Source organism: Mobula birostris, chromosome 7 (genome assembly GCF_030028105.1).
Source record: "Mobula birostris isolate sMobBir1 chromosome 7, sMobBir1.hap1, whole genome shotgun sequence".
NCBI classification, from domain to species: Eukaryota; Metazoa; Chordata; class Chondrichthyes; order Myliobatiformes; family Myliobatidae; genus Mobula; species Mobula birostris.
Genome location: NC_092376.1, coordinates 10,722,331 through 10,746,684, shown reverse-complemented (window position 1 = coordinate 10,746,684; position 24,354 = coordinate 10,722,331). Strand labels below are relative to the sequence as shown.

The 24,354-nt window shown below is 42.2% G+C and overlaps 1 protein-coding gene across 5 annotated transcripts in view; it reads right to left on the bottom strand.

Moving 5' to 3' along the window:
- pnpla4 (patatin-like phospholipase domain containing 4) overlaps positions 1 to 24,354 on the bottom strand; it is a 73,230-nt gene that overhangs the window by 6,454 nt on the left and 42,422 nt on the right. Inside the window, exons 6-8 of one of the 5 annotated variants that reach the window (XM_072262616.1) lie at positions 12,134 to 12,286; positions 8,956 to 9,083; positions 651 to 988 (exon numbers count right to left, since the gene is read on the bottom strand). In XM_072262616.1, coding sequence (XP_072118717.1) covers positions 943 to 988; positions 8,956 to 9,083; positions 12,134 to 12,286 — 327 coding nt within the window. In that variant the 3' untranslated portion in view covers positions 651 to 942. Of the gene's footprint in view, positions 1 to 650; positions 989 to 8,947; positions 9,084 to 12,133; positions 12,287 to 24,354 lie in introns of those variants that run through there. The other 4 variants (XM_072262617.1, XM_072262618.1, XM_072262619.1 and 1 more) reach the window with 4 other exon arrangements.

The following is a 24,354-nucleotide window of genomic DNA, read 5'->3' as shown; positions in this document are numbered from 1 at the left end:
AGACAAGTTGTAAATAAAGTGGGAAAGAGGAGAATTTTTTTAAAAAGCATTATTAAGGTAGAATAAGTATAAGTGGGGGGAGGGAGGTTGACTGTCAGTGTAGGTGGTGGGTGGGAGGTGTATTTGTCAAGTATCTTACTATGAGTCAGACCTTAGTATTCCTACTCTTGTTGACAACCATGTAAGCATTTTTTCTTTGAGCTAACACCTTGTTTAACTTCCCTTGTCAGCTACAGTTGGACCACTTTTTCTATTGACTTTAAAGGGATAGATATCTGTGGTAATATAGTAAATTGTGAGACGTTAGCCATTGTTTGTCTGTTATCTTCCGTTTTAACCTAGTTTCCCAATACACTGTTACCAATTTACACCTCTTCTCTGCAGCGTCAGCTTTGTCTAGACAGTTGAACAAGCGTATTGAAAACAAACATACAGCAACTATTACAATATAAATGCTATCAAAATAAATCTGAAGGTAACATCTCCAAAGGTTTTTTTGTTTTATTTCATTTATTATCTATGCAGACTAATAACACAGTTTTTTTAAATCACTATTCATTTTTTCATAATGTAATATCCAAACATTTGAAACAATAGATGTGTCTTCAAAATGACAGTGAAGCGGCTAGTGCTACACTATTACACCCAGGGTGTCGGAGTTCAGAGTTCAATTCCGCTGTTCCCTGTAGGAAAGTTTGTACATTCTTCCAGTCAACACATGGGTTTCCTCCAGACAACGCTCCCTCTAATTGTTGTTTATGGCTGCACAGACCGAACGTTGCTCTGAGCAGGAAACTTGTACACGGCCTGAAAACTGTGCAGCTCTTTAAATTGATTTTGGTAATATTCATGCTATGAATATTTAGAATGAAAGTTGAAAACTTTTTGGTTTTATTTATTAATTGAAGATGAACCATGTCTTGCCATTTCCTTCATGCCCCTTCAACACCGCATATAGAAAAAGATAGCGATTTTCTTGTTCTGAAATCTGATGGAAATAAAGGTCAAATATTTTAAATACCAGCTCACATAATTACTGTTTTGATTATGTGGTTTTCCCCAAATACCACAACCAACTCATACCTCAGCTTCATTTAGACTGAAGACCTAGTTTCAGATGGAGGTCAATGTCCTACAATCATTAGAGAAAATTCCATCATATTTGGAATACTCATTACTAAACCCGGGAACCATCAGATTATTCACTCTTTACCTCATTGCACAATACAAAAAAAAACAGGTTTCCTTGTTGGTTCCTCAACATATGGATCTATCTCTTACACTCACTGTGAATTTAACCTTAATAAGATTACTGCTCATTTAGTTGCATGATCAGGTTTAATATCACTGGCATATGTCATGAAATCTGTTGTTTATTACATAATAACAAAAAAGCTATAAAATATAATAAAAAACATATTAAAAATTAAATAAGCAGTGCAAACAAAAAGGAAGAAAAACTGCAGTATACATGGGTTCGTTGTCCATTCAGAAATCTGATGGTGGAGAGGAAGAAGCTGTTCCTAAAATGTTGAGTGTGTGTCTTCAGGCTCCTGTACCTCCTCCCTGATGGCAGCAGTGAGAACAGATCATGTCTTGGGTGACGGGGGTCTTTAATGATGGGTGCAGCCTTTTTGAGGCTTTGCCTTTTGTCACAAACAGAAGGGAGACACCCATCTCCTCTCTTGCAACTTTCTGCAGCTTTTTACAATCTGTGCAGTGGCCTCTCCAAGCCAGACAGTGATGTATTCATTAGAATGCTCTCTATGGTATGTCTGTAGAAATTGGTGAGAATCTTTGGTGATATACCAAATCTCTTCAAACTCCAGGAGTAGAGCTACTAGGACTCAATGTTTCAATCCCTATGGTAAGTTGGCACTCTCGATGTTGGCAGTGGGTTTGGAGTGGTGGCCAGGAGGGAGGGTAGGTACATCATCGGGGTCATCAGGTGGGCACCCTCCTTCTTTGACATTTCGTTCATAAGCTCACGACATCTCCAGAGGGCTCAACGGTGCTACCTGGAGTCCCAGATACACCCCCCCTCAGTTCCATACCCTCCTGTCTTCATCTTGAAGCCCAGTTGTTGTCTTTCCTTTTAATCCAAATCCAATTACTGCTTTCTTCTGCTGCATTTGACAAGGACTTGATTGCTTGTTGGAGGGAGTGATCCCTCATCCCCATCTTCTTCAATAGACTGCTCACAGATGTAGCAACGAATCCCCTGCATCCCACTTCTACAGGGAAAATCTTGGTCTTCCAGCCATTCTGGGCAGCTTCAGTTGCCAGTTCAGAGTACTTGGTCTTTTTCCTCTCATAAGCTTCTTCAACACCATCTTCCCATGGTACTGTCAACTCCACAACATATGCCAGCTTGGCTGTTGTGGACCACAGGACCATGTCTGGCCAGAGTGCTTTAGCCGCAATGACTGGGGGAAACACAATCTTTTTTTCCAAGTCCATGTCCATTTTCCAATCCCGAGCAACCTGCAGAATGCTTACATCTTTTGATGTTATATGGTGCTCTGGAGGTTGGCCTGCTGGTACAAATTGTGTGATGTGCACATTTCCTGCCGATGTTTGTGGGACAGCATTTGTGATGATTCGCCCCTGTTCCAAGATTGATGCCAGCTGTCTGAGAACTTGGTTATGCCACCAAGTGTACCGCCCCTGGGTGAGGCTCGTGGTGCATCCTGCCTTAGTGATGCAGGTGCTTGACAAAGAGAGCAAGCGGGGTCTTCTCCCCACCAGTGTTTCAGGCTCTGGGGTGTGGGCAGGAGGTCATAAGTGGCACTGATGACAAAACTTAACCGAGATCCCTCCATCTCCCAGATGTCATGCCAGCTAAGTTTCCTCTTTTCCGGTCTCTCCCAATTAGTCCAGTGGCCCTGCTTGGCCATTGAGACGGCCCTGGCGTTTCGCTCTGCCTCCTCCTGTCTTCTCAACTCCTCGACCACGAGCCATCTCTTCTGCACTGATGTTCCCTTGTGCCACTGAGGACCTTTTGGGACAAGCCCGAGACTGGCTCTCCCATGTTGGACTTGGCCAACCACATCCCTGAAGCAAAGAGCAGACTTAGCACTCTGAATGGCTTCAGATGGGGTCCACCTCCTCCCCGTTGCCACATGGGGGGGCCACTGTTCGAACAACAGTATCTTCAGATTCAGTGAGGGTCATGACCAACCTTGCTTTGGTGCATTTGAATTCTTCCACAAGACTTGCAATTGGTAATTCCAATTTGCCGTTCCCGTACAGTCCAACAGGACTTAAGCATTGTGGAAGTCCAAGCCACTGTTTTACATGTGTACTGATTACTCTTTTGAGCTTTTCAACCTTGTTGATGGGGATTTCATACACTGTTAAAGGCCACATGAGTCTTGGGAGTATGACCAACTGGAAGCACCACAGCTTGAGTTTTCCTGGCAGCAAAGTCTTGTTGATGCGTGCTATGTACATGATGGTATCCTTTTTGAGTTGTTTAAACTGCTCAGTGTCCTTGAGCTTAGCATCATACCATCGGCCCATGCTCTTCACTGGTGAAATATAGCTGCTACCTTGCCTTCTTAGTCGTTGCATCAATATGCTGGCCCCAGGATAGATCTTCAGAGATGCTGGCACACAGGAACTTGAAACTGCTCACCCTTTCTATTGCTGATCGCTTGATGAGGACTGGTGTGTACTCCCTCTACTTTCCCTTCCTGATGTCCACAATTAATTCCTTGCTCTTACTGATGTTGAGTGCAAGGTTGTGTTACAAGACCATTCAACCAGCTTTACTTAGTCTTTATAGAACATGAAGCTCCCCATCATTGCCCTTATGCCAGCACAGCAGCATAGTAGTTAGAATAGAATATCTTTATTGTCATTGTTGTGGAGCAATGAAACACAGTTTAGCAGCTCAACGTTTTGCAGCATGACAAAGAATATATACATAAAATAAACTCTAAAACCTCAGGAGTGCAGTCCAAAATTAATAATATATGGATAGGGGGGGGCAGGACTATTGCACACCTGCCATTCCTGGACGTGTGATGCATTTAGCTGCCGCCATCTTAGGAGGGGGGCAGGAGAAGGGAAGGGGGTGTTATACATTTCACTGCTCGTGGGTAGAAGCTGTTAAGGAGTCTCTTTGTTTTCGTCCTTAATGCTCTGTATCTCTTCCCAGAAGGTAGAGGGGAAAACAGGTGATGTCCAGGATGAGGAGGATCCTTTGAAATACAAGTAGCCTTCTTTTGAAGTCTGCCAGTATAACTGTCTCTGAGGGAGGGTAATGTTGTGACAATAACCCGCTCTGCTACCCTCACCACCCACTGCAAGTCCTTCCTGTTCTGTTCTGTGCAGCTGGCAAACCACACTGCACAGCAATACGTCAGGAGGCTCTCTATAGTTGTCTGATAGAAGTTGATCAGCAGGTGATGAGGGAGGAGAGCATGCTTTAGCTTCCTTAGGAAGTAGAGCCTCTGTTGGGCCTTCCCCACCTGATAAGAGATATGGGCAGTCCAGGTGAGGTCAGCCGAGACGTGGACACCGAGGAACTTGAAACTCTCTACTCTCTCCACCTCTTTCCCGTATACGTGCAGAGCAGAGTGCTCAATGCGCTTTAATTTCCTGAAGCCCACTATCAGCTCCTTGGTTTTTGTGATGTTCAAGTCCAGGTTATTATGACAACACCATTCTGTCAAATGCTGTACCTCCTCCCTATAGGCTGTCTCATCACAGTCTGATATACCTATTAGGGTGGCATCGTCAGCAAATTTGACAATGGTGTTGGAGGAGTGAATAGTAGAGCAGTCATAACACTATTACAGCAGTCACTATTACAATCAGTGATCGGGGTTCATTCCTTGCCGCAGTCTGTAAGGATGTTCTCCCTGTGGCCGTGGGTTTCTTCTGGATACTGCATTTTCCACCCACATTCCAAACATGTATGGATTAGGATAAGTTGTGGGTGTGCGATGTTGGGCCAGGAGCATAGCAACACTTGCAGGCTTCCACACAGCTTATATTCCACTGTGTTGACTGCTGACGCAAATGATTCATCTCACTGTCTGCCTCGATGTTTCGATATACGGGTGACAGATAAAGATAACCTTTACGTCTATCTCTTTACTTCCTGTGGCCTGCTTTGCCATCATTGCTCGTGGAGCCTATATATAACTGACAAAGTGCGGGTCAGGTGTCAAAATGGAGATAGGTCCGAGGAGTGGAAGGGAGGATGAAAATGGAGTCAGCGAAGGTGTGTCGAGAAAGTATAAAACATTTTGTCCGGAGAATGAGAATCTCCTGGAGGTTTGTTGTGTGAATAAAGACTTCCAAATATTCCAGTTACAGCTTCCATGTGGCTCAGTTTTCGTCAGTCGCAATACAGCCATGACTACGAACTGGCTGATCTACCCCTGAAGTAGCTAGACTAGCCGGGTCCTACAGTCTCACTTATCCCCTTCATACTAGGCGTGATGGAACTCACTGCCTCACTCACACTTCAGTTGCTTCCAGTTGTCCCCAGTCCAATTCAAGTTCAAGTTTATCATCATCTGACTGTACATTTATACAACCAAACCAAAACAATGCTCCTCCAGACCACGGTGCACCCACAAAACATGTATCACACACAGCACATAAAACAAAATATTACCAAAAATAAATTAATAAGGCTTAATTCAAAGTGCATGTAGTACATAGCACAGGTAAACAGTGAACAGCTCACTGTCCTAGTGATGACACCTCGGTGGTGACAGGGTATTCATTAGTCTCACAGAGGGAAGAAGCTGTTACCCAATCTGGCCATCCTAGTCCTGATCTTCCTGTACCTCCTTCCTGACGGTAGTGGGTCAAGGAGATTGTGGGATGGGTGGTAGGGATCCTCAACAATGCTTTGGCCCCTTTGTATATAATGCTCCCAGTAAATATCTCAAGCAGGAGAAGGGAGACCTCCATATCCTCCCTTGTTAGCACGGACAAAGGGCGATCACTTCATGTTGGGGGTAGTGCGTGCACATGGAATGAGCTGCCAAAGGATGTGGTGGAGGCAGGTATGATAGCAACATGCATTGGTTTTGGTATTGGTTTATTACTGGCACATGTACCAAGATACAGTGAAAAGCTTATCTTGCATACTCTTCATACAGATCAAATCATTATATTAGGCTAGAATAAGGTAACCATATAACAGTTACAGCACGGAAACAGGCCACCTCAGCCCTTCTAGTCCGTACCGAACTCTTACTCTCACCTAGTCCCACCGACCTGCACTCACCCCATAACCCTCCAGTCCAACAATAAAACAATAACAATGCAGGATAAAGTGTAAAAGCTACCAAAACAGTGTAGTGTAGGTAAACAATAAAGTGCAAAGTCATAATGAGGTGAATCGTGAGGCTAAGAGTCCATCTTATTGTCCGTTCAAGAGTCCTATAACAGAGGGCATTTTCCTCTGCATGCTGTTTTTCGTTCTAACTTCATTCTCATTCCTTCCCACTTATGATGAATCTTCTTCACCTGAAATGTTACCTCTGTTTCTCTTTGGTACCTAACCTGCTAATTATACTTAGTGGCCACTTCAGTAGGTAGCTTCGGTACCAAATAAAGTAGCCACTGAGCATTTGTCCATGATCTTCTGCCACTGTAGCCCGTCAGCTTCAAGTTAGAGATGTGTGTTCAGGGATGCTCTTCTGCACGCCACTATTGTAACATGTGGCACTTGATTTGCTGTTTCCTTCCTGTCAATTTGAACCAGTCTGGCCATTTTTCTCTGACCACTCTCACTTTCACCCACAGAACTGCCGCTCACTGGATGTCTTTTGTTTTTCACACTGTTCTCTGTAAACTCTAGACTGTTGTACGTAGAAGTCCCAGGAGATCAGCAGTTGCTGAGATACTCAAACTACCCTGTCTGGCATCAACAATCATTCCACAGTCAAGTTCAAATTTAATTGTCATTCCACCATACAATTATGATAGCAGAACATACAGTTACAAAAAGATATTAAAACGTAATATAGCCCAGCCCCTGAACGCCATGGCCTGTAGATTGATGGTGCACGGGGTGTTGTCCTGGAGCCATATTTCTGCAAGAAGAACAGTTCCTCATATCACACAGTGCAGCCGCAGGCGAAGGCGATCCAGCTTGTCTTCCCCCACCAAACACTGGAGCACAACACCAATGGCAGGGTGCAGCCTCCAGCCCAGAACGGAATCCACTGGCACACAGCCAGCTCTGACGCCTCCTTCCTCAGCTATCGCAACAGGTGACCCACAAGGCATGATCAGTACAAAACCCAGGCTATGCAGCTACCCCACCATCAGTCTTTCCAATGAATTATTGAACTAGACTTGCAGTATTCTGCATTCCCAATGTCTAATGGGGTCTTGCGGTCTCAACAAAAACGTCCTGCAGTAGCCGTCTGATCATGCACTGCCTCTTGTCGCCTTCTTCCTTGCTTTGCTGAACACGGTGCACAACAGGTCCAGCTCCACTGTAACCTAAAGCATAGGGTGCACTGGCCTTCATCAATCATGGGATTGAGTTTAGGAGCCGAGAGGTAATGTTGCAGCTGTACAGGGCTCTGGTCAGACCCCACTTGGAGTACTGAGCTCAGTTCTGGTCGCCTTACTACAGGAAGTCATGGGTAAGTTTTTTTTACGCAGAGAATGGTGAGTGCGTGGAATGGGCTGCCGGCGACGGTGGTGGAGACGGATACGATAGGGTCTTTTAAGAGACTTTTGGACAGGTACATGGAGCTCAGACAAATAGAGGGCTATGGGTAACCCTAGGTAATTTAACAAATTTTCACGTCACATGCCGGTGATAATAAACCTGATTCCAATTCTGATTCTGATTCTTAAGGCACAGCTTTGTGGGCCAAAGGGCCTGTATTGTGCTCTAGGTTTTCTGTGTTTCTAACTTGCTAGTGTGGTAGATCTGCAGTACTTGGTGTTCTTAGTATCCAGCAGTTTTTGTGATAGCAAAAAAAGATGTAAAGGATGAACAACCTCTAGTTGCACTTACATTCATATTTTTTGTGTGGGGAGGGGGATTTGGGAGCTGATGTTTTTGTTGTGTTTTTGTGCGGGGAGAGGGGTTTGGGACCCATGTTCTTATTTTATTTTTTTGTGAAGGGAGTGGGGTTTAGGGGAGGTTGATGATCATGTTGCCATTCTTTATTTTTTGGGGGGGGGGTATGAGTTTGCTGTTTCTCTTTGAACTTACTTCCATGGTTTTTCTTTGTTTTGTGACTATCTGGAGAAAAAGAATATCAGAGTTGAAGGGTGCTGGTGCTGCAGCAGCTAGCATAACACTTCACAATGCCAGCAATCGGGGTCCAATTCTGTCCACTGTCTGTAAGAAGTTCTCCCTGTGAACACGTAGCTTGTGTGGGGTGCTCCGGTTTCCTTCCACATTCCAAAAACGTATGAGTTCGGGTTAGTAGTTGTAGATATGCCATGTTGGCATCGTAAACATGGTGACATTCGCCGGCTATCTCCAGCACATCCTCGGACTGTGCTAGTTGCTGGCACAAATGACATATTTCGCTATATGTTTCAATGTATATGTGACAAATAAAGCTAATCTTATCTGTTTCTGTGTGGTGTAGCTCTATGACTCTAAATCTTTAGTGGATTTGCTCAACAGTGACCCTTGCTTTTATTGAATGGTCGTAGTTAATGAAAAAATACAAGTAGAACAAAATCTCAAAATTCTACTTAATAAAACCAAAATCACAAAACTCGATGGGCTGAATGGCCTGATTCTGCTCCTGTGTCTTATGGTCTTATGGTCTAAAATGAGCTGTAAGGGAACTCAGTCAGCATCTGGGGAGGGAAATGGACAGTTGGCGTTTTAAGTTGAGATCCTTCACAACCTCATAATAAAATCAAGAGTTTAAATCCGTGTTTTCATAGCTTGTGTCAATGCACACCATGCCAAATAAAAAAGGTTTACAAGATTCAATGAATTACTGGAAGTAGTTTTTATTCCGTAGAAACCTCAGAGCATCATCGAACCCTTTGTGATAGAGAGACTCCATCCTCTCTTGGTTGGGTGGGAACAACGCATGATTGAGCCTGACAAAATTTGCGACGGACAACTGCAGAAGTGAGGGTGGGTAGGGGTGGGGAGCAATGGCAGGAAAGAAAAGGGTAGAGGATACATATTATTAAAATGTTGTTTGGTTTAGTGTCTATTCATCCTATCATTGTACAAATTAAATTATTTATATTCAGAAGAGATGGGTGAATACGTGGGAAGGACAAACTATCTTCTCTGCTGCCCATGCAAGGAACATTATAAATAGATTCAGAGTAACACACACAGAATGCTGGAGGAACTCAGCAGGTCAGGCAGCATCTATTGAAAGGAATAAAGAGTTGATGTTTTAGGCTAAGACCCTTCATAGGACTGGAGAGAAAGGGGGAAGAACCCAGAATAAGAAGGTGGGAGAGGGGAAGGAGGACAAACTGGCAAGTGATAAGTGAAGCCAGGTGAGGGGGAAGTTAGGTGGGTGGGGATAAAGTAAGAAGCTGGGAGGTGATAGGTAGAAAAGGTAAAATTTCAAAGTACAGTATATTTATTATCAAAGTATGTATGCATGCATACATATATATACAACCTATATATACACAACAACAAAGTATGTATACATTATATAACCTTGAGCTTTATCTCCTTACAGATAGCCACAAAAGGGTTGAAGTAGAAGGAATCTGATAGAAGAGGAGACTGGACCATGGGAGAAATGGAAGGAAGAAGAGCACCAGAGGAAGATGACAGGCAAGTGAGGAGAAGAGGTAAGAGGGCAGCCAGAAGAAGAGAGAAGGGTAAGGGAAGAAAAATTACTGGATGTTAGAGGAGTCAATGTTCATGCCATGATCCGTAGTTAGTCCAATGTCTACAGCAGGAGCTAATAGAGGAAAAGACAAAGAGTCGCCACATTTAACTGTTGCCATGAGCTGTTTGAGACTCGGGTACTGGGCTCATGAGCTGTCTTTTCTTCTACGTGCTTTAGAAATGCACAGCACAGGGAAACAGGCCCTTTGGCTCATCGTGTTCATATCAACCAACTAACATCCATTTTAACACTGTGATGGCAAATCTGGCTGATAGTGTGGTTAGAGAGCAGCAATGATCACAAAGGGGGATCAGTGAGAAAGGATCTCACAGAACTTCTGACGAAAGGGGCAGGAAAACCTCTTCAAAATGATCGTATGAGGATAGGTTGAGCGAGCTAGATCTTTTCTCTTTGGAGCGAAGGAGGAAGAGAGATGACTTGATAGAGGTGTACAAGATGATAAGAGGCATAGATCGTGGATAACCAGAGACTTTCTCACGGCAGAAATAGGTAATATCAGGGGAGATAATTTTAAGGTGACAAGGAGAAAAGTATAGGAGGTACATTTGTACATTTTTGAATACAGAGAGTGGTAAGTGCGTAGAACATCCTGCCCAGTGGTCTTAGTAGAGGCAGATTCATTAGGGACATTTAAGAAACTCTCAGATAAGCACATGGTTGATAGAAAAATGAAGAGCTATGTAGGAAGAGAAAGTTAGATTGATCTTGGAGTAGATTAACAGGTCAGCACAATATTATGGGCTGAGGTGCCAGTATGGTGCTGAACTGTCCTATGTTTTATGTTCTAACACACAATGCATACAATAAGCTGGAGGAACTTAGTGTGCCAGGTATTGTGCTGTCATGTTCTATGTTCCACACTAGAGGCAATCTATAGTGGGTGATTGACCTACCAGCCCACATGATTTTGGGATAGAGTAGTTAATTGTTTAAGTGAATTTTCAATAAGTGGCATAGAGGAACACTAAGCCACAATTTATTTTTGACACCATTACGAAAAATGGAGAGTGACCCATTCTAAGCCTGAGCGTGTCTGAAAAATGACTCAGTTCAACTTTAAATAAGGTGTGATTAGCATGCACTGGGCACCAAATGTTGGTCTCTAAATCAGGTCTTGTCACGACTGTTTACCACCTACAAACATTGGCACAATAAGATCCAATTTACATCCCTAATCTCCAAAACAAATTTCAATCAGAGAGGAGAACAGTGTTCAAACAGTTCTGATTGCTGGGCCCAAGATGAGCGTGAGAATTAGTTAAAATAATTAATCTGGGAATCTGGGAACACAGATCCATAATTCCTTGAAAATTGTGTCACAGGGTCAAAAAGAGAGTTTTAGGCACATTAGTTTTCATAAGCCAGAGTGCACAGCACAGGGGTTTTGGGTTGTCATCTTGAAGTTGTATCAGATGCGAGGTCAAATTTGGAGTAATGTGTGCAGTTCTCACCACCTACCTACAGAAAAGATACCAATAAGATTGAAAGAGAACAGAGAAAATTTACAAGGGTGTTTGCTGAAACTCGTGGACCTGAGTTGCAGGGAAAGGTTGAATAAGATGGGACTTTTTTCCCTGGAATGTAGGAGAATGAGGGGAAATTTGATAGTGGTATACAATATTATGAGGGGTATAGATAGGGTAAATGCAAGCAGGCTTTTCCCATTGAGGTTGGGTGAGACCAGAACTAAAAGTCACAGGTCAAGAGTGAAAGATGAAATATTTAGGAGATACCTGGTGCAAGTCTATGGAACTAGGCAAAACAGCAGTTTAGCATAGACTAGATGGAACAAAGGGTCTATTTTTGTGTAGTAATATTCTATGACTCCATTCTATTCTATTTAAAGGGAACCTGAGGGAGAACCTCTTCACTCAAAGGGTGGTGAGGGTATAGAACAAGATGCAAGTAGAAGTGTTGGATTGCAACATTTAAGAGATGTTGAAGCTCCAAGATTGGGTAGCTTCAGCATTCTGTGGAAGTTTGACAAATAAATTCGGTTTATTAATACCAGCCCTGATTCTGAACTAAAGCAAAGCGAAACATCCTTAGCACAGTCATAGTTCTTCAATCTGATGTTAAATCAGAGTCCAGCTCAGAACCTATACAACCTCAAATGAATCATCTATGCAGTTATGTTGGTGGAAATAACCTTATTTTAAAAAAAATAACCATATTGTGTAGATGCATGCATTTGAACTGCAGAAAGTACTTAAATCAGCATCCGAGACATGGAAACTTTTCTGTCCCCACAGTATCTTAGCAACACATTCACTTTGAAAAGTACTCACAATGAAATCTTGCTTTGCGATCGTGATGTATAGATTTTTTTGGTCTTCATCTTGAGGGCATATGTCCAACTTGCCACTGAAAGGTGATACAGTAAAGGTCCTCCCGCTGGATAAAATCGGAAGCCTGTTGGTCAGCCCGCCATCAATCCAAGACTAAAATTAACATTTCAAGAATGTGTCAAGATTAATTTTTTTTTTAAAAAAACCTGCAAATGCCAGAGATACAAAATAAATATAAGTCAGGCGGCATTTGGAGAAAGTAACATGTTAGGATGATTAGCAAAATTTGTCATATGTCTATCAAAACATGCACTCAAGTGGCCACCTTATTAGGTGCCTCATGTACTTACTAAATTGCCTACAGGGTGTATGTTCGTGGTCTCCTGCTGCTGAAGCCCATCCACATCTAGGTTCGACAGGTTGTGCAGTCAGGTACTCTTCTACACTCCAACGTTGCAATGCGTGGTTATTTGAGTTACTGTCACCTTCCTGTCAGCTTGAACCAGTCTGGCCATTCTCCTCTAACCTCGCTCACTAACAAGTTGTTTTTACCCACAGAACTGCCGCTCACTGGATGTTTTTTTCTGTTTTTCACACCATTCTTTGTAATCTCTCGAGCAGGGGTTCCCAACCCCCTTGCTTAATGGTATTGGTCAAAGGCAAAAAAAAAGGTTAGGAACTCCTGCTCTAGAGACCGTTGTGCATCAAAGTCCCAGGAGATCAACAGTTTCTGAGATACTCAAACCCCCTGTATGGCACCAACAATCAATGCATAATCAAAGTCACTTAGATTACATTTCTTCCCCATTCTAACATTTAGTCTGAACAACAACTGAAATTCTTGACCAAGTCTGCATTGAGTTGCTGCCACAGGAGACTGGAGCACCCAAAGAAACCCTACGTGGTTATGGGGAGAGTGAATAAATTCCTTACAGAAAGTGGTGGGAATTGAATGCTGATCATAATTCCCATACCACCAGGTTCAGGAACACTTATCACCCTACAACCATCAGACTCTTATAGCAGCCCAGATAATGTCACTCATCTCAACTATAAACTGGTTCCACAACCTACAGACTCAATTTCAAGCACTCTTGCTCTCAGGACTATTTTTATATTTGCACAGTTTGTCTTCTTTTGCAGATTGGTCGTTTGCCATTCTTTGCTTATACAGAGTTTCTTTGTGAAATTTTATAGTGTGTCTTTTTTTTAAAACACCTTCAGGGCACCGCCATAGTGTATTGGTTAGTGCGATGCTATTACAGCTCAGGGCTTTTTAATTTGAAGTTCAATTCCAATGCCATCTGTAAAAAGTTTGTACACCCTTCCCATGAGCGTGTGGGTTTCCTCGGGGTGCTCTGGTTTCCTCCCACAGTCCAAAGACATTGCCTTATAACATTGACAGACTCAGAGGACATATTCCTTAGAGGGTAGGAGGCTGAGAGCATTCATCATCTAAGACATCCCCCATCCAGGCCATGCTCTTTTCTGGCTACAGGTTAATAGGTCATTGTAAATTTTCCTGTAATGCAGTTAGGGTAAAATAGAATGCTGCCCGGCTGGCGTGGGTGAACGGCTTGTTCTGTGCCTGTCTCATGGCTGCAAGAAAATGAAACTCAATCAAATATGGTAACATGTACGTATTTTGAAGATAAACTTGCTTTGAACTTTGATGTCTTTCTCTTCTTTTCAGAGACAGAACTGCTGCTTGAGGCAAACTGAATAAATGTCAGCGGCATAAGAAAATATCACTGGAGAACAGAAAGTAAGATATGTCCTAACACTTCTCCATTTAACATACAGAGACCTGAGGACAATATTGTATAAGGATATTTTGACTACCATGCTTACCGGGTTTCAGTTAGATGATCTTACTGTTATCTAGTTTCACAATCTACCACTAAAAGCACATTCTGTAAACTAGTTTAGTTTCCGATAAAGAACCATTTAATCTGATGTATGCCAGTGCTTTGGGCTTCTGGTGTAGACAATTGTTATTTTTGGTTTCATATCTAAAGATGTAATTAATCTAAAACCCAGCATGTTGCAAACCAAAAGGATTCATGGCTGGAGAGTTATCAGTTTGGTGTTTCGAGCCTCCCCTGCAGTTGTCTGGCTGCACATCTTTTTTAATCATTTCCAACTCTGTTTACCCAGGCCTCAAATATGTCTCAGTCACCAATGCCACAAAGTTTCAGTTTCACAACACTTCTGTCTCGCTTATGTTTCTGTCGCGCTCCATCAAATTTGAATCATGCTTAAACATCAGTGATGGCACATTCACCACAAGGATTCCAGCCCCACTGAAGGGATACCAACATAAAAACCTAGGCACAGCTCACCTTCCCTCCCCAAGTACAAACACTCAGCATCACTTTTGGTTAATTAGACTTCCCAGGTTTCCCAGTTCTAATGAAAGTCTGGCAGCCTGTAATACTGCAACTTATAACATTGACAGACTCTAAGCACATAGGGGATATGAGACTGACAGCATCCATCATCTAGGACATCCACCAGCCAAGCCATACTCTCTTCTCACTACTACCATCAGGAAGGTGGTACAGGAGCCTTAGGTCCCACACGTCCAGGTTCAGGAATAGCTATGACCCTACAACCATCAAGCTCCTCCTGAACCAGCATGGGCGACTTCACTCACCTCAACTCTGCACTAAACTGAGGCTGTGGTCTGCAACTAACAGTCTTCTGAATTGGTTTCATGGCTGTGGAGTCACTTCCATGAACTTCAATTCTGAATGTTATTTGCTGATTTTTATTGTTTGCATGATTTGTTTTTCCTTCTCTGGATGTTTGACAGTGTTGCATTTTTAATGAGTTCTATTGGGATTCTTTTTTTTATATACATAATTTTTTATTGAGTTTTCAAAGTAAATACAAGAGAAAAAAAATATCTACCCTCCCCCTCCCCCCCACCGATATATACTACTACCTAGAGAGAAAAAAAGAAGAACCGCCTGAATATTGGAAGGTTTCCACATGCTCCATGGGATTAAAAATAAATTTAATATATATTTGTTACTTTCCCCAAAGAACCAAGATCTTTATCATATCTAAAACATTACTTAGCTTCTCAACTCTCATAGTTCCCTGGGGAATCTCTTTGAACTTCACCATGTTGCTATGTGTTTCCCTCCCAATCATCCAGGCAAAAAGAAAAAAAAGATAGATAAGATACAAAAAAAGGAAAAACAAAATACCCCCCCCACTAATGTTGTGAATGAAAAGATACACAACACTACCACCCTCCATTGTGCGGGTTGTGGCTATTGCCACATTTGCACACATGAATAACGTAGCGATTGGTCAGTGTTTCTTCCAGCTCCCCCGTAACAAAAAATTAATGAAAAAGAAATTAATGTCATTATTCCCAGCTAGTATTCCTCAAATTTTAACCTTTCTTCCCCTCCCTCATATAATTAATAATATATTTATATATTCATCCGCCTAAAAATCCAACAGGCCTATTCCTTGATTGAGTCTTCATCTTCAATCCATCTTGCTCCCCTGGGTTTGTTCTTGTATCTGGTGAATATTCAAAGAATCTCGCACAAACTCCTCCGCTTTCCGGTAATCATCAAAAAATCTTTTTTCTCCACCAGTCAAAAAAATCTTCAAGGTTGCAGGATAACGCAATATAAATTGATAACCGTGATCCCATAGGGCTTTTTTCACTGGATTAAATTTCTTCCTTCTCTTCAAAAGTTCATAACTTATGTCAGGGTAGAAAAAAATTTTCTTCCCTTCTATCATCAGTGGCCCTTTTCTCTTCTTGGCAGCTTGGGCAGCCACCTGTAGAATCCTTTCTTTGTCTTGAAATCTTAAGAATTTTATTAAAATTGATCGTGGATATTGGTCATCTTGTGGTTTTGGTCTTAGAGCTCTATGTATCCGCTCAATTTCAATTGATCAGTCTTCCTCTTTCATTTGCCAGGTTTTCGGGATCCATCTTTGAAAAAATTCTATTGGATTATCTCCCTCTATACCTTCTTTAAGACCAACAATTTTAATATTATTATGTCTACTAAAATTTTCCAACACGTCCACTTTCTCCAAGAGTCGATTTCTTTCTGTTCCAGACGAGCACATCATTTTCTGTTTTTCCCACTCTATCATTAATACGCTCCATTGTTCTTTCCACCTTCTGAAGTTTCTTATCCATTTTATCCTGTCTTTTCATAGCTTCATCACAGCAAATCTTCACGTCTCTAAGCTCTGTTCTTAATTTTCTTAGTTCAGCCGTTAATTACAATAAAGCCTCTCTTATGTCTCCGTCGTCTCCTTTACTTCCAGTCTCTTCCAGTTCTTCCTCCTCTTCTTCATCTGTATTCTCTGCGATATCCAATTCTGACTCTCAGTCACTTTCAGTTGCAGTGGCCGTCGGTCCTTGTAGTTTAAGTTGTGTCGATTTGCGCATGCGCAATTCCGGCATCTTCTTCCGAGAGACCGCAACCGCCGCCATTGCTCCCTGTTCTTCTACGCCAGAGATAAAATACGTCTCCTCCGAAGGAGATCCAACCTGAATCCGAGGCTCCATCGCTGCAGTAGGCCCTTTTTCCTTCCCATCTCGCGGCGACTTCACAACAACAGACTTCTTCTGTTGCAGTTTACGAGGCATATCGTAGAGTAGTCTTACGAAGTTTATAAGTAGTTTTCGGAAAGTATTTATTAACTTTACTTTCTTTAAACGGTACTTTGCTGATTTTTTACGGGAGAGCTGGATTTACACGTCTCAATCCCACATCATCACGTGACGCCCCCCCCCTCTATTGGGATTCTTTATTTTGTGGCTGCCTGTAAGGAGACAAATCTCAAGGTTGTATATGGTGTATATATATATATATACACACACACACTTTGACAATAAATGTACTTTGAACTGAACTGATTCCACAACCTATGGATTCACTTTCATGGACTCTACAACTCACGTTCTCAATATTATTTATTTATTTATTATTACTTAGGATATTTTGATATCCCAAGGACGCAGCCTGGAAGATGCCTTCAGGGTGCCGGATTTTCGTAGCTATGGAGACGGGCTGATTCAAGGCCGGTGCCCCTGTGACGTCGCGGGAGGACACGGAACATTGGGAAGAGTGGGTCAGCTGGTCATGGGCTGTGTCCAGAGACCTGAGACTTCAGGCCGACTCTCGGAGCGCAGAGCTCAGGAAAAGTGACACAACAGACTTTTAACATCGCCGTGAAACGGGGCCACCTCTTTTTCCCTTATTAGGGAGCAAGAGATCCTGTGGTAGTCCAGTTACCGGGTAAATGAGTAGTCTTTGGGGTACTGCAAGTCTGTGTCTCTATTGATGCTTTGCTGCATGCTTGAGTGCTCGGTGGGAGGGCGCCATTGCTCTTTTGCTGGTGGGAGAGGGGGGTTTTGGGGTTCTAACATTTAACTGTCATTCATCCTTTGGGGCACTCTTCTGTTTTTGCAGATATTTGCAAAGAAAAATAATTTCAGGATGTATATTGTATACATTTCTCTGACATTAAACGTACCCATTGACCTACAGTTTGCCTTGTGCCAGTGGTTGCTTGTCTGTGTGTGTGTTGTTATTGATTCTATTGTGTTTCTTTTTATCTACAGTGAATGGCCACAAGAAAATGAATCACAGACTAGATAATGATATACTTTGATAATAAATTTATTTTGAAGTTTGAACTTTCGAGCTGATCTCATAGTGATGTTTAAAATCCTGAGGGGCATAGATAGGGAGAATGCACTCAGTCTTTCTCACAGGGTTGGGGAAATCAAGAACTGGGCATAGGTTTAAGGTGAGCGGAAGGGGAAACACAACGCTTTACAGTATCAGCAACCCTAGTTCATTTCCCGCCTTGCCTGTAAGGAGTTTGTACACACTCCCTGTGACCGAGTGGGTTCCTCTGGGTGCTCCAGTTCTTCCTACTGTCCAAAGACGTACCGGTTAGTAGGTTAAATGGTCATTGTAAATTGTCCCGGGATTAGGATAGGATTAAATTGGGAGATTACTGAATGGCACAGCTCAAAGGGACAGAGGGGCCTATTCCACGCTGTATCTCAATAAATAAATAAATTTGACAGGAACTTATGGGGAACTCTTTTTTTTATAGAAAAGGTGGCGTATATGTGGAATCAGCTGCTAGAGGAAAGCGTTGAGGCAAGTTACCTTAATAACTTTTAAAAAGCAGTTGGGACAGGTACATGGATTGGATAGGTTTATACGGTTGTGCGTCAAACGCTGGTACAAGGGACAAGTTTGAATGAGGAATCTTTGCTAGCATGGACCAGTTTGGCCAAGGGGCCTATTTCCTTGCAGTATGACTCTATGCTGCTCCACCTGTTAAGTTCCTCCAGCAGACTGTTTGTTGAACTTTTAACACTATTTTACTCTCTCCACAGATGCTGACTGAGCTGCTGGACATTTCTAGCATTTGCTTTCAGAGATTTAAAGATTCAAGACGTATTTATTATCAAAATATGTATACAGAATACAAATCTGAGATCTGTCTTCCCGCAGGCAGCCACAAAACAAAGAAACGCCATGGAACCCGTTCAAAAAAACATCAAACACCCAACTCACGAAAAAAGAACAAACTGTGCAAATGGCAAAAAACAAGCACATATAGAATATCAAACATCAGACCAGGAGTCCAGAAGTTTTCAGTTTAGTTCAGTTCAGAATTGCACTGTTAGCCCACTGCAGGCTGCTGGACAAAGTATTCTTTCCTGACCCACCCCAGACCACACTGATTGCCCCAATGAAACTGCTCAAAAACAGCAAAAAAAAGGGTAAATAGCATCAAGGAACACATGCACATGAACCCCAAAGTCCCCGAAAACAAGTCCACAGCCTCTCCAATCAATCCTCGAAATGTGGATCCCAAGATTCCTGCACTTTCCTCTGACAGAGCTAGCAAGAGAGGGAGGAAGACTGGTCAAAAGCAGGCAGATGCTGCCGAACACCCGTCTGTCCTCTGGTCTCATCCTTGTCAGCCTCAACCTTGCTGGACGGCTCAATTAGAGAGAAGCAATGGAGTCGATCATGGGCTCACGCCCTCAACGCCTCAATCGGAGAGAAGCAACAGAGTCGATCATGACCCGTCTCCAGACTTTCAGGCCTTCAGGCCACACACTCTGCTCCAAACTTCACCGAACTCCCTTGGAGATGGCAAACCACCAGATCGCTCAGTCCAAAAACACACCATCAAAGTGTAAATGCCAGGTTCCAATCACATGCAGCTTAGTAATAGAATCATATTATTTAAATTTATTTCAGATTTCCAACAATTTTTTGTGTTCTGCAGCTTAAATCCCAACAATGTTTCTCTCTCTGTTCTTTTTCACCTCAGTCACAGGTAGCTGTGGTTAACACACTTTCACAACACTCCCTCAGCCACAACCACCACCACCGCCAATCATATCATTCAGCTTCTCCTGAGGTTGCCTTTGCACTCCTCCTTCCTGTGCTTTTTTGATTCAAGCTCCTAGCTGTGACAAAAGATCTCTAAGCTGAAATATTGACATGGCTTCTCCCTCCACAGGGGAACTGCAATCTTTATTGAGGGAAGAACATGAGATTGGGAAATATACTTTGAGTGGAGCAGGTAGCATCCATCATTAAGGATCTTCACCATCCGCGACATGCCCTCTTCTCAGTACTACCATGAGGGCGTAAGTACTGGAATGTGAAAACACAGTCAACGTTTTTGGAACAGCATCTTCCCGTCTGCCATCAGATTTCTGAACAGTCTATGAACTCATGAACACTACCTCACTTTCCCTCTTTTGCACTAATTATTCTTCTTGTAACATAGTAATATTTATGTATTGCATTGTACTACTGCTACAAAACAACAGATTTCACAATATATATCAGTGATAATGAACCTGATTCTGATTCTGATTCTGTCTGAGCCCTGTTGTCTATTCCAGCTTTAACTTGTCCTGCTGAGGAGTTAAATTTCTCCTGAGAGAAAATTAGGGATGCCCTCTTTCTATGGGCTTTACCTTTCCTGATATATTTTCTCTGGTACATAATCAGAATCAGGTTTAATATTATCGACATATGTCATGAAATTTATTGTGTTTACAGCAGCCATACAATGCAATCCATAATAATAGGAAAAAACTGTTAATTATGGCAAGTATATATATATATATATTAAACAGTTAAATTAAATAAGTAGTGCAAAAATAGAAATAAAGAAGTAGTGAGGTAGTGTCTATGGGTTCAATGTCCATTCAGAAATTGGATGGCAGAGGGGAAGAAGCTGTTCCTGAATCACCAACTGCGTGCCTTCAGGCTTCTGTACTTCATTCTGTTTGTAGTAGTGGACTGGTTGGGCACAGGAGTACATTCAGCCAGAGACTCATTCCACTGAGATGCAACACAGAGCGTCATAGAAAGTCATTCCTGCCTGTGGCCATCAGACTTTACAACTCCTCCCTTGGAGGGTCAGACACCCTGAGCCAATAGACTGGTCCTGGACTTATTTCCTGGCATAATTTACATATTACTATTTAATTATTTATGGTTTTATCACTATTTAATTATTTAAGGTGCAACTGTAATGAAAACCAATTTCCCTCAGGATCAATAAAGTATGACTATGACTAGTAATGCAAATAAGGTATGACCTGGGTGATGGGGGTCCTTAATGATGGACGCTAACTTTCTGAGGCATCGCTCCTTGAAGATATCCTGGATACCATGGAGGCTAGTGCCCATGATGGAGCTGACTAAGTTTACAACTCTCTGCAGCTTACTTCGATCCTATGCAGTAGCCCCCCACCCACCCACCCCATGCCAGATAGTGGTGCAGACAGTTAGAATGCTTTCCAAGGTACATCTATAGAACTTTGCGTGCCTTTGGTGACATAGACCCCCTTTACCCACAATATTGGACCAATCTTTTAAGCTAATCTAAAATCAATCCTTCCTATATAGATCTCCATTTTTTATCATTCATGTTTTATATCCTCCAGTGGTGCTGTCCCACTATTGGCAGATGTGCCTTCAACAATCTAGATCCAGACTCAAATACTTTCACCAGTTTTCTCCCTCTTCCATTTTAAGACTCTGGTTAAAGATGAACTTACTAATTTGCTGTCTTCACATTTCCATCTAACATAGCAATTTTAATTAGGTCAATGAACAACACAGCATTAGATTGAACTGAACTGAGCTGAAGCTAAACAGTCCTGGACTGTTTCATTGACTTTGTGGTTTGATGTTTTATATTCTATATATATTTCCTTTTTTTTTGCCGTTTATGCAATTTGTTCTTTTTTTTTGCAGATGTGGGGGGGTGGTTGATGTTTTTCTTTGAAAGGCTTTCATGGTTTTCTTTGTTTTGTGGCTATGGGAAGACTAATCTCAGGATTATAAATTGCATACAAACTTCAATAATAAATATAATTTGACTCTTTGAATTTCGTACACACCCAATATCAAATTTTCTCTGCCATCTCTCCTGTATAACACCTTGAGATATTTCTTTTGATTCTTAATGGCAAAACTTAAATGCAGGCTGTTTCTGTTGTACAGAGAGCCTGGAATTGGTTGCTTAATTTCTAATTTTCCTTTTTGAGGCCACCAGCCCCTCAAGTGTATGCCAGTTCTCAATGCAAACCCACCGATCTACTGGAGTGAGACACAAAGTCACACAGAACAAAAATAGGCTCTTCAGCCGAACAAGTCCATGTTTACCAGGATGTTCATCTAAGCTAATCCCTACTTGCCTGCACTTGGCCCTCTTCCTTTTAAATGTTTCCTATCCATGTACTTGTCCAAATGTTTTTAAAACGTTATTACTCTACCTGCCTCAAATTTACTTTGAACTATATATCTAAAATATCACCCCCTCCTCCATTCACCTGCACTCCAATGAATATTTTTAGCTGGCCAATCTCTATAACTCAAACCCTCAAGTTGTGGCATCCTCACAAATCTCATTTGCACTCAGGTTTATTGGCATCTGACTATGCATGTATATAGGCATCTGTTAGTCTCATGGATTTGCACCTTGGAAGGTTTCCAGGGCGCAGGCCTGGGCAAGGTTGTATGGAAGACCAGTAGTTGCCCATGCTGCGTCTCCCCTCTCCACGCCAACGACGTTGTCCAAGGGAAGGGCACTAGGACAGCTTGGCACCGGTGTTACCGCAGAGCAATGTGTGGTTAAGTGCCTTGCTCAAGGACACACACGCTGCCTTAGCCAAGGTTCAAACTAGTGACCTTCAAATCACTAGACGAACGCCTTAACCACTTGGCCATACGCCAACACTATGCATGTATATGACTAAATGAAACAACATTCCTCCAGGCCATAGCGCACCCACAAAACATACTTCACACACAGTACATAAAACAAAATATTCCCACCAATAATAAAATATAATTCAAAATGCATGTAGTGTGCAGCACAGATAAACAGCTCGCTGTCCAAGTGACAACACCTCGCTGATGGCAGGGTAGTCATCAGTCTTACAACCTGAGGGAAGAAGCTGTCACCCAGTTTGGCAGTTCTAGACCAGATGCTCCTATAACCTCCTGTAGTGGGTCAAAGTGATTGTGGGATAGGTGGTACCTTTCTCAACAATGATTCGGGCCTTTATGGTTTAATGGTATCTTACAGATAGCAAAGACAAACAAAGCTGAACACAATACTCCAAATGCAGTCTTAACAGCATCTTATACAATTCCCTGTAGCCTGTTCTCTCCTTCCTTCAATATTAACAAGTGTTGCATGATGTGGAATGCCAAGATGGCCTTCCCCACCATGACACATTCAATGTGTCGTACATACATACTTAACATCTCAGCTGATGCCAGAGAACCCTATTGTGTCTCCATCTGCTCAGTCCCTGTCAGAGACAAATAGACCTGGTGCTGGCAAAGCAGACTTGACACAGGTTCCAATGTGAAAAAAAGCACATTTATAGAACAGAATAATAAATAAGGCTACTTATTTGCAATGTGACCTCCACTTGTGAAAAGTTACAATTTTCCAATGCACACAAAATGCTGGAGAAACTCGGCAAGTTGGGCAGCATCTATGGAGAACTTTTTTGGCCGAGACCTTTCATCAGGACTGGAAGGGAAGGGAGTATGAAGCCAGAATAAGAAGGTGGGGGAAAGGGGAGGAGCACAAGCTGGCAGGTGATAGATGAGACCAGCTGAGGGGAAACGTCAGTGGGTGGGGCAGGGGGAAGGAAGTAAGAAGCTGGGAGGTGATAGGTGGAAGAGGTAAAGTGCTGAAGAAGGAAGAATCTGATTAGGGAGGACAGTGGAGCATGGGAGAAAGGAAAGGAGGATGGGAGCCAGAAGGAGGTGATGGGCAACTGAGAAGAAGGGAAAGGGTGAGAGGGTAAGTAGATTGGGGAATGGTAAAAGAGGAAGGGAGAGGTGGGGCATATTACTTTAAGTTAGAGAAATCAATGTTCATGCCATCAGGTTGGTGGCTACCCAAACAGAAAAAGGGTTTTGCTCCCTCAGTCTGAGTTGGGCCTCATCACATCAGCAGAGCAGACCAGACCATGAAGAGGCATGTCAGAATGGAAATGGAAAGTCAAGTTGAAATGGATAGCCACTGGGACGTCCCATCTTTTATGGCGAACAGAACAACATTGATTGTTTATTTCCTTCCACAAATGCTGCCTGACTTACTGAGTTCCTCCAGCACTTTGTGTGTATTGGTCAAGACTACCAGCATCTGCAGAATTTATTTTTTATTGAAGTTCATCATCAAACAAAACTTTCCATAAGATGTATTTCAGATACTGTACACATATATCATATGGTCATATTTGTCACAAATCTCCACATAATATTTATCTGAGGTATACACTTATAGAAAGGAGAGGAAAGAAAGAACAATCAAAAGAAGAAAACTATGTACAAAGTAGGGAGTGATCTTTTTTTAACAACATATTCATTGACTTGTGAGAATAAAATCAGGCCTATGAGGTGTTCTGTAGTTAAACTATTTTTCCCAATATGAATCAAATTGTTCCAACTTATGATTAACAGATGCTGTTATCTTCTCCATTTTGTAAATGTCCATTGTAATTTCCATCCATACATTTAAAGTTGGGCTCTCCTGTGATAACCATTTTCTGGTACGGGTCTTTTTACCAGCCACCAGCAGTATATTCATTAAATATTTATCTCTTTTCAAATATTCTTGAGGTATATACCCAAAATATATGGTCTTACTTT